The sequence below is a fragment of the Musca vetustissima genome, unplaced genomic scaffold, assembly GCF_032173495.1.
Source record: "Musca vetustissima isolate MV318-11 ecotype Yass unplaced genomic scaffold, APGP_CSIRO_Mvet_v1 utg698, whole genome shotgun sequence".
Classification (NCBI taxonomy): domain Eukaryota; kingdom Metazoa; phylum Arthropoda; class Insecta; order Diptera; family Muscidae; genus Musca; species Musca vetustissima.
Window position 1 is genome coordinate 434,931 of NW_026885255.1, and position 12,005 is coordinate 446,935.

Consider the following 12,005-nt stretch of genomic DNA (forward strand, 5'->3'; position numbering starts at 1 on the left):
CAAATCGTCTAAAAAAAACTGAAAATTGTTGTGAAAGTGAAAAATATTCATTACACTCAAAGTTGAAGAGAAACACTCAATTGCAATTTTACTAAAAAGTCACAGATTTGAACTATTTTTTACGGAAACTCATCTGGAATCACAGGAAATTCCTGATAATTTCCTAAAATCAGTTTCACTCAAATTTATGGAAAATCACTCAATTGAAAATTGTTAAAAAATAAGCGGATTTCAATCAAACTAAACGGAAAAATAGTTATTGAGCCTTAAAATAGCTGAAATTCACCTAAAAATCAATTTCACTCAATTGGGAAAAAAGTCACTCAAACTGGAAAAAGTTGTAGAAATTTGCAAAAAATTCGAAAACAACAATAAAATTGATTAAAATCGATTAATGCAACAATTGGCCATCATTTTGAGAAAATAAAGAATAAATATTGAAATATTGGCACCAAAAGGAAAACCACTCAAACGAATCTTCCGGAAATTTGTACAGTATTAGTTCGAAAATCACTTCAAAACTGCAACGTAACTAAAAAAAGGATCTCCACATATACCATTCTACTCAACCAAAGTGATAGGAAGAAAAGTATTTTTTTTTTGAGTGATTAATAAACGAAGGACCAAATACATCACAGTAACAAAAGTATTACAAAAAATTGGCATACATACATCACTCCAGAGCAAATGTTATCATTGTCTAAACCATCGGATCTGACATTGCAACTTCTACAACAACCATGAGCGTTGTAAACATATTGAAACGCAAATTACAACAAAACCACAACACCTTTAAGACTACAACAATCACATTGAAGAGTTAAACTCAACCAACAACAACAACAACAAAAGACTACAAAAAATTCAACGAAACTTCCATTTGTGATCTCCAAAAAAAACCCAACTCAAACATTTTTTTGAAGAGGGAATTTTTAAAACCCCCGACTCAAAAAACCCACCTTAAGTTTTTTGATATAAAAAAAAACACTCACACCAACAACAATGATTTGTGAATCAAATCCTTTGAATGATTTTCAAGACGAAGACGAATCTGTACAACAACACAACCAACATCTACATCCGCTGCACACCCTAACCTATGCCAGTTTCCCCAATGAAATTACCCTAAATACGATTGATTTGGAACAGGTACCAATTGAGGAACTCATCGAGGAGGATATGAATGAATTTATCGAGGTGATAGAGGAGAACAAGCAACAACAACAGGAACGCGTAGAGGAGGACGGAGATAAATTTAGCCGCTGCTTTTATAAATTCCAAGAGGAACAACAGCAGCAAGAACAAGAACAACAACAACTACACCACCAGGAATTAAGTGATATTCTGCTAAGAGATGATGATGATTTTCTGGTAGAAACAACAAAAGAAATTATAACGACAACAGAAGTGGAAAGAGACGTTGAAGAGGACCACGAAAACTACCAACCAGCCTCGGCCGCCGCCGAAGAGGAAGAACTTGACGAAGTTGAGGTATTTTTAAGCCACCATATAGGGCAAGAAACAGATCATAAGGAAACAGTAACAGAAATACAAACAACAACAACAACGACCTCTGCATTGAAACAGCAACAGAAACGTAAAGGCAAAACGTCGACAGCGACGTCAACGCCAAATATTACTCATGCAAAATTGACTACAACAAAGGCAAGGCAAACACAACAACAACAGCAATCATTGACAGCTGCTGGCATATGTAAAAAATCCAACAACAACATCATTGTTATTAACAACATTCACAACAACAGCAGCAACAGTAACAGCAGTATCATAAGCACCCACAGCACGAACAGTAGTATTGTCAGCTTAAGCAATAACAACAACAATTCGAGCAGGATCTCCAACAACAACCAGAATAAAATACAACAAAACCAGCAACAACAACAATTAAATTATTTATTGAATAACAGCAGTGCTTCGGCCAGTCCTTTGAGTAGCAGCAACAGCAGCTTTGCCGGGGATGATAACAACGGTCTAAGTCCGAGCAGCAATAATACAATTAATATCAATTTTGAAAATAATTTAAATATTTTGAACGCAGAGGAATTTCTGAATCTAAACTCCACAACAACAACAATGAATAACAACAACAACAGCTTTAAAATGGAACAGCAACAAAACTCCACAACAACAAATATGCAGCATTTACAACAGCAATCACCACAGCAACAGGAGCATGTTATTTTCGGCTCGCAGAGAGTTAATCTGAACTCAAGTACCCCATATTCGGATGCCACCAGGGTAAGTCCATTACACGCTTAATTTAAATATATAAAAAATACAAAATGAATAAGAATATTAAAATATAAATATATTGGGAAATTGTCGAAAAAATCTATTTCACTCAAATCTCGCTAATAATCACTCAATTGAAAACTGTTACAAAATATGGGGATTTAAAAATTTGCTGAAAATCGCCAAGAAAGCCAATTCACTCAAATTTGAAGAAAAACACTCAATTGAAAATTGTTACAAAATATAGAGATTTACAAACATTTTGAACGGAAACCCATTTTCAATGTCATAAAATTGCTGAAAATCAACAAAAAATCACTTTCACTCAATTGGGAAAATTTTCACTCAATCTGAAAAACGTTGTAAAAAGAGCAAAAAAAAAAAAAAAGAAAAAAATCAGGAACATAGATTAACTATTGTTTCTGTATGTTTGTGTTAAGATTCCTCAAAAATTAATAAATATATATTTTTTAAGAAAAGCACTCAATTGCAATTTTTACCAAAAACTCGTAAATTCCAAGGATTTTTAAAGGAAAATATATTTATTAGCACATGAAATTGTGGACACATATCTAAAATGACAGGAAATTGCAAAAAAATTGTGCAAATACCTATTTCACTCAAATCAGGGAAAAATCACTCAATTGAAAATTGTTAAAAATATGTGTATTTTTAACATTTTGAAAGTGGAACCCTGTTTTCATGCCAATAAATTGCTTTAAATCGTCAAAAAATTCATAACACTCAAATGGGACAAAAGTCACTCAACGTAAAAAAAGTTGTAAAAAATTGCAAAAAAAATCAAGAATATTGATTATGTCAATTTGGAATAAATAACACAAAAATTATATATGTAAGTGTTGTAGGAACCTTACAAAAAAATTAATAAATATTTTTTTATAAAGAGAAACACTCAATTGTCATTTTTACCAAAAACTAGCAAATTCCAAGGATTTTTTATATGAAAACCTATTTATAAGCATAGGAAATTGCGGAAACATATCTATAGTGGCAGGAAATTGAAAAAATGGTCCAAAAATCAATTTCACTCAATTTTTGGCAAAAATCACTCAAATGAAAAATTTTCAAAAATAAGTGGTTTTAAACAATTTTGAAAGGGAAATTAATTTCCAAGTCAAAAAATTGCAGCAAAATGTCAAAAAAGCAATTTCACTCAATTGTGAAAAAAAGTCACTCAATCGTTTTAACGTTGTAAAAATTGCAAAAAATTAAAATGTCAAGAATGCCAATATTTTGAGGAAATAATATAAATAAACTATGTATATTAGGGTGCTGTGGAAATCATTAAAAATTTTTGAAAACTAGTTTTCAAAAATTTCTCATATGCCTATTTTTTATGTTTGCACACATTTCAAAAAACGATTTTTTTTTAAGAATACTTATAACTCAAAAAAATTATTTTTTGTTATTATTTTTGAACTTTATGCAAACCTAATAAAATGTGTATATAAATACAGTCACAAGTGTTTGTATGTATAGTTGTATGAATAATCAAAAAACTTTTTTAATAAACATTTGTGCATTTTTCTATATTTACACTCAAACATGCACACACACATCGATATGTATATGGACAACATATATTTGTGTATATATTAAATTATATATTTACATTTGAAGCCAAGCAACCACTTCAGTATGTATTGAAATATATACATGTCTACACATATCCCCCTCATAGATATTTATTAGATATTCTCATTTTTTTTCAATTTTTTATATCTCCACTCCCTTTTGAAATTTTGTCGTCGTCGTCGTTGATATTTTCGTCGCCACTTTCCTCCTCCTAAAAAAAATTAAAGCAACAACACTAAACTATCCAACGTCGCCAATCAGCCACTCTATTCCAGCCAGTTGGCTTGGCTGTCTAAGCTATTTTTCAGTATTTAAACAGAATTGAAGTTTTTTTTTTCGATTTTTGTATATTCGAAGCTTTAAATTTAAAGGAATTAAGCACAGTGGATGGAAATTGGAAAAAAAAATTCGAAATTAATTAAAAAAATTGAACATAAAAATTAAAAAAATAAAGGAAATGTAAGGAAGAAAATTAAAGAGATGGACACTTGAGAATATGCACAGAATCACATTCTGAGCCGGTTTATGCATGTCCGTCCGTCTGTTTGTCCATGTTGAATTGTAAACTAAGTACAGTTCGCATTTATGATCCGAATTGAATGAAATTTGGTACAGTTCATTTATTTGGCCCAAGGACCAACCCTATTGAAATTGGGAAAAATCGGTTCAGATTTAGATATAGCTCCCATATAAATTCTCGTCCGATTTTATGTAAATGGTTCAGCAAAGTCTCTATATTTCTTTTGATTTGCCCGAAATTTGGCATAGTGGACTCAATTGAGTCTAGAATGAGGTGTTCTAACTTTCGTGGAAATCGGTCCAAATTTAGATATAGCTCCGTATATATTTTCATCCGATTTTATGTAAATGGTAAAAAAAAATCCCTAAATATATTTTGATTTGCACGAAATTTGGCATAGCGTATTGAATTGGGTCTAGAATGATGTGTGTTAAGTTTCGTAAAAATCGGTGCAGATTTAGATATATCTCCCATATATATTTTCGTCCGATTTAATGTAAATGGTGCCCCAAAGTCCCTATATATCTTTCGATTTGCACAAAATTGAACATAGCGTACTGAATTGGGTATAGAATGATGTGTACTCAGTTATATGAAAATCGTTTAGTTTTAGATATAGGTCCCATATATATTTCATTCCGATTTAATGTAAATCGAGCACAAAAGTCCCTATATTTCTATCGATTTGCACGAAATTTGGCACAGCGTAATGAATTAAGTCTAGAATGATGTGTGCTAAGTTTCGTGAAAATCATGTCAGATTTAGATATAGCTCCCATATATATTTTCGTCCGATTTTATTTAAATGGTGCGCCAAATCCTTATATGTCTTTCGATTCGCACGAAATTTGGCAAAGTGCACTGAATCCAGGCTAGAATGATGTGTGTAAAGTTTCATAAAAATCGGTTCAGATTTAGATATAGCTCTCATATATATATATATTCGTCCGTTTGTATGTAAATGGTGTACCAAGGTCCCTACATATCTTTCGATTTGCATGAAATTTGGCATAGTGTATTGAATCAAGTCTAGAATGATGTGTGCTAAGTTTCCGGAAAATCGGTTCAGATTTACATATAGCTCCCCAATATATATTTTCGTCCGATTTGATGTAAATAGGGTATCAAAGTCCCAATATATCTTTCGATTTGCAGGAAATTTGCCATAGAGTACTGGATTAGGTCTAGAATGACGTGTGCTAAGTTTATTGAAAATCGGTTCAGATTTAGATATAGCTCTCATATATATTTTCGTCCGATTTTATGTAAATCGTGCACAAAAGTCCCTTTATGTCCTTCGATTTGCTCGAAATTTGGCACAGTGTACTGAATTCAGTCTAGAATGATGTGTGCAAAGTTTCGTGAAAATCGGTTCAGATTAAGATATAGCTCCCATATATATTTTCTTCCGATTTTATGTAAATCGTTCACTATAGTCCCTATATATCATTCGATTTGCACGAAATTTGGTACAGTGTACTGAATTGGGTCTAGAATGATGTGTGCTAAGTTTCGTGAAAATCATTTCAGATTTAGATATAGCTCTCATATATATTTTCGTCCGATTTTTTGTAAATCGTTCACTATAGTCCCTATAAATCGTTCGATTTGCACAAAATTTGGCATAGAGTACTGTATTCAGACTAGAATGATATGTGCAATTTTTTTTTATCGGTTCAGATTTAGATATAGCTCCCCTATATATATTTTTCGTCCGATTTTATGTAAATGGTGCAGCAAAGGCCCAAAGTTTGCACTGTACTAAATCTTACAGGAATTTTCTATTAAATTATGAAATTTCATATAAAATGTACTTTTTTTATCCCGTTTTAAAACACTGTGCAGTCGTATTAAATTCCTCTTGTCTTCAATTTCCTTCCAAAACACACACAAAAAAAAAAAAAACAAAATAAAATTGAAATAATCCAGCAAAAATTAAGCAGCAACAACAACAACGACAAAATTATGGGGAACACCAATAACGAAATAAAAAATAATAACAACAACAAAAACCACAACAAAACTCTATTATGCATTATAAAATTAAAGAAGATGAAACAGTCTGGAGTTGGTGGAGGCAAAAGAATACTAAAAACCGTCTGATTGCAATTGGCTGGCTGTCCGAACGACGATGTCTGTGAACTTTTTATTATTTCTACTCGTAGTTTTTGTTGTTGTTGCTGGCTTCTTCCTTTCAATTTGCTGCGTTTCGACGACGACAACAACAACAACAACAAATGAGCAACACTTAACAACACTGTTGTAACGAGATTGTAACAAAAATGCATTAGTGACGAACGTGGGTCCGCTTGTCCGTCTGTCCACCAGTCACCACCGCCACCACATTCATGACAGTTTTTCACTCACGCTTTTCCTTAATTCAAACACCCATACACACACACACACTCTCACATACGCATTTTGTTCGCCGGACATTGTGTTCGAAGCTATTAACCATGAATCATAAAAAAAAAACTATTTGTTTCTGACCATGCTTAGAGTCTTCCTTGTTGGTGTTGTTGTCCGACGATTTTTTTATGACTTTCATAAAGAAAGCGAAGTGTGAAAAAACCCATCATCATCCTTTTGAAAAAAATGTTGACGACGAAGAAGAAGAGTGCGACTAGACTGACTTTGATTCCATGCACATGACCATGTCCAATTGAGGTATTGGAGTAGTGGTTTGTCAATGATATTTAAAATGTTTCCTTGTGGTGGTCAAGCAAGGTTGGTTGCAGTGTGGAATAGGGGATCTGGGCGGAATTTTTGTTTCCTCAAGTCACTCAAAATGACTTCCCATGTGAGTTAGTCGTTCGTTTGTCTGTTCATTTGTTGTGTTAATCGTTTTTTGGGTTCTAAAAACTAAAGCAGAGCTATAATCATAACAACAGAACCCGATGATGGCGACGACTCAAACCCAATTAGCCACGTTTTGGCTGACTAAACGAAGTTCCGACAGTCTGCTTAGCTATTCATTTGGTTGGATTTTTTTGTTCAATTCTCACACAGGTGACTCATGGCACATCTATGCAACCGACAACAAATTACAGAAACCAAAAAAAAAAGAAAAAAAAACAACAACAAAAATGTGTGGTGGTGCAGCGAGGATAAATGGGGAGGTCTTTATGTTATATTTGTTTGAACGTTGTTGTTTTATTTATTTTTTTTCTTTATGGCCACCATCAACAACAAAATGCAGTAACCTCGTCGACGTCGTCGCATTCGGTTTTTTTTGCCAGTCAGTGTACTAGGAAATCCAAGCAAAACATCCACAATTTTCGCTTACCCCATCACCTAGCCAAACCGCCAGTCAACCAGCCACATCTTGCAAGCTCTGATGACCTTCACAACATGACCTTCCTTTGCTTTTGGCTGGCTAAATGGTGGGGATCGGTTGGGTAGAATAAAACCAAATGAACACACACAGCCAACTCGGATATGAAAAACGCTTCAGGAAAACCAAATAGAATTCGAAGTTTGGAAAAAAAATGTTGTTATTGAAAACTCAAACTTAATCGTAACGAATCATGTCATTGAAATGATTCATTCTAATTGTTTGGTATCGACATTTAGTTTCGTGTTACAACAAATGGGAAGAAAAAAACATTTTTGAAATAATTGCAGATCATTAGGGGTTTTTTCCAAATGGAATATTAAACCTAAGGTTACATGTGACCTCAAAAAATTAATTAAATTTCAAGAGCGGAAAATTGGTATGTTACTAACGGCTTGAGCGGAGATTCCTCTCTCAGAAAAATACAGAATTTACCGATCCAAATTTATTTTAAAAAACGCACTCAAAACTGTAACTAACTTCAAAACATTTATTTGCCATAATTTTTATCAAAAATAATTTTCGCATATTAATACCGGTTTGTGGAACTTCCTCTTTTTCAAAATTGTTACAGTTACAGATCCGAATTAGTCTTTGAAATGGAGAATCGAACCTCTTCTCCTTCAAATATTTGGCAGTTTCAGCAAAATCCGCTGATAACATCGAAAGTTATGTAAATTAGAAGAATTGCACAATTTTTCGATTTTGCTATCTCTCTCAAAATTTCTGGTCAAACACTTTCGCATTTTTTGTCGAAAAAATCCAATTCCAAAATCAATATTTGACATTATATTGAAAGCATATTAAATATACTTTAAATAAAGTATTCATTCATATAAATCCGTTAAAAATTCCCAAAGTTATGGTCTTCGGAATATGATGGCAGAAAAATAAGAATGATGTGGAAAATATAGTTTCACAACAAATTATCCCAAAAACTCTTCTACTTTAGTGAGATATAAGAAAAATTCTAAAGGGAATATTAAAGACAAAATCTTCTCCTTTAAATATTTGGTAGTTTCACGAAGATCCACCATTTACTTCAAAAGTTATGCAAATAAGAAGACTTGCGCAAATGTGCAGACGTAAGTGCATGATTTCCGTTACGTATGGTATTTTTGTGATATCTCGAATAGTTCTTCAACTATAACCTCATAGTTTGACTTAATTTATATGTCTAGACGTTCTTCTCACCAAGTGATGCAAATTAATAAAGATTTGTGCAAAAAATTGGAAGTTATGACCAATAGATGACGCTTAATCTAAATTTATAGAAGTTGGTTATTTTCAGTGAGTTTGTTAATGTTTTAAATATTTCAGAAATTTGAGTAGATACATAGAATACCATAACAGATTAATTGAAGCCCAACTGATACTCTATCAAAATCTGGTTCATTCATGAAAATCGGTTCATTAATTTACAAGTTATGACCTCAAGAAGTGGTTACGCAAAAATATGTAGACAATTAAGCATTTTGATCATGTGTTCACTTTTTGTGATATATTTCTAATATATGTTTATGGGATTCGATCTAATTGAACTTTATTGTGAATAAAATATGTCAAATTTTTAAAAAAATTTCAATTTATAAAAATCTAACCATTAATTTTGAAGTTCTGATATCTAGATGTCGCTTACAGAAAATATGAAGTCTTAGCATATTCACGTCACTTGTACTATTTTCTCTATAATTGCGAAAATTTGTTTAGGAACCTAAAAATATTTTCATTTATTTTTGAAGATCACATGTTCTTCTTTCCAAATTGTGCTGGTTGGAGAAAATCTGCCAAATATTTTAAAATTTCTGACCTTAAAAGTAGAGTTACTTAAAATTACGAAAAAATGCCAAATTCTGGCATCTTTTTAATTTCTGTGATATTTCAAATTTTTATTCGGTTACATCATGATATTTTGGCTTCAGTATTTTGTAAACATGTTAGTCATTCCAAATCATGTTCATTCATGAAAATCCGCCAAGTATTTTAGAAGTTATAACCTCTAGATGGCGCTAACCAAAGAATATATAACTGTGGGAAATTTTTGGTAATTGTACGATTTTTTTGATATCTCAAATTTTTCTGCAGCTACATCGTAATATTTTGGCTTCAGTCTTTAGTTAACATGTTAATCATTCTAAATCGTGTTCATTCATGAAAATCCGCCACGTGTTTTAGAAGTTGTGACCTCTAGATGGCGCTAACCAAAGAATATATAAAGGTGGAGAATTTTTGGTAATTGTACGATTTCTTGATATCTCAAATTTTTATTCAGCTAGATCGTAATATTTTAGCTTTAATCTTTATTTAACATGCTCATCTTTCCAAATCATGTTCATTCATGAAAATCTTTCAAGTATTTTAGATGTAATGTCCTATAGATGGCGCTAACCCAAGAATATATAAAGTTGGGTAATTTTTGGTAATGGTACGATTTTGACGATATCTCTTTTCGTTGATAAGTTACATCAAATATGTTGAAGGTGATATTAAAGTAAACAATTTCTACTTTCCGAATTATGATTATTCATAAAATTCCGTCATATACATAAGAAGTTATGATCACCGAAATATGAGTACGCAAAAATGTCAAAATGTTACAATTTTCCATCACTCATACATTTGTTGTGATATCTTCAATATTTCTTAAGCAACATGAAGATATTTTTACATAATTTTGAAGATCACAAAATTATCTCTTAGAATCTGGTAATTTCATAAAAACATGCCCATTAGTTTACGGGTTATGACATATAGATGGCGCTTACACAAAAAACATATTAGAAATGTGCAAATATCTGTAATTTCTAGAAAATATAAAATTTTACCATTTTTTGTTAAACACTATAGAAAGTTTTGAAATATTTTTGAAGTCGATGTGTTGGACTTTCAGAATTGTGCTTGTTCGTGCAAGTATGGCCATTATTATAAAAGTTATGGTCTCTTGAAGAGACTTACTTTAAAAATATTGAAAATTTTTAATTTTTTTGGGTATTTCTTTATTTTTGTAATATGTATGGAATTGGTGCAGATATTTAAATGGAAGGCAATATAAATTGGAAATACGGCTAATTTTCCCGAATACTTATTTACTTCAAACTATTATTTCCAAAATAATGACCCGAAGAATATTATAAAGTACAAATATTTGAAACTTATTTTCTCGAAGTTATGACTCATTTAACAAAACAATCGAAGTTTTTCAAAACTTAATATGTGTTTTCAAAACTTACCTAGATATTTCTAGTATTTAATTATCTACATGGGTTCCACATTCAATTCCACTAATTATTTGTATTTTTAATTTTATTCACTTCGCTCAGAATTGCAAAATAGTTGCGGTGTATATCAAAAGGTTTTCCATGCCATCCTTTGTGAAATGGAAATTTCTTCATATGCATACCCCAACAACAACAACAACAACACATTTCGAAATCAAAAACCCATATATTTTTTTATTTAATTAAAAAAAAAGGAAAAAAATATAATAAAACAAATTTAAACGACGTAATTGTAACAATATTTTGTTGTTGTTGTTTTTGTTGGGTGACTGTCTCTCGCAATCCATGTCTTTGGCTGGATGGCCTTATCAAATCAGGAAGTGATTTGCAAATGCGATTTTCCATTACATTGTTGTCGAATGGTGGCAGCGAAAAGGGGGTGGGGGATATAGGTGTTCACCCAGCTGTATGTCGGGAGAGGTGTGTTCTTGATAGATGAAATAATTGACTGAGTGATTTCTTAATCACCACCACCAGCTGCACCACCCTTAACGACCCGTTAATTAAATTAAATTAAATTAAATATATGTATATAGGGCTCTAAATCATCAAATGGAATAGACAGTTTTTTTATTATTATAGTCTGCAAAGTTATTTCGAAATTTAATAATGTCGTTATTTTTAATTTATTTATTTTTCTAAATGGTAATAAAAATAAAATTTATGATGACACGTGCAGTATTTATACCAATCAGTCATTAGACTAATGTTCTCTTTGTTATAATTTAAATGAATTTCCAATTAATTATTTACGCTCTTATTTTGATTCACAGGCAGAAAATAAAATTAAATTATTTTTATTTTTTTAATTAAAAAAGTAGCCCAACTATTGTATGCATTTTCCCTGATTTGCATTAGCTTGCTTTCCCTGATATGAAAAATATGGGATTATCAAATTGTGGTATTTATTAATTTCTGTGATCTTTTGAAGATTTCTTACTCTAAATTGCAGTATTTTTAACTCAATCTTTAGCTAACATGTTTGCCTTTCAAAAGCATGCTTATTCACAAAAAATCCGTCAAG

General features: G+C 31.6%; 1 protein-coding gene across 1 annotated transcript in view; it reads left to right on the top strand.

Moving 5' to 3' along the window:
• The first annotated feature begins 1,002 nt into the window (after window positions 1-1,002).
• Window positions 1,003-12,005, top strand: part of LOC133332439 (uncharacterized) — a 50,236-nt gene continuing 39,233 nt past the window's right edge. Inside the window, exons 1-2 of the mRNA XM_061540840.1 lie at window positions 1,003-1,670; window positions 1,929-2,259. Of these exons, the coding sequence (XP_061396824.1) occupies window positions 1,003-1,670; window positions 1,929-2,259 (999 nt within the window). The remainder of the gene's footprint in view (window positions 1,671-1,928; window positions 2,260-12,005) is intronic.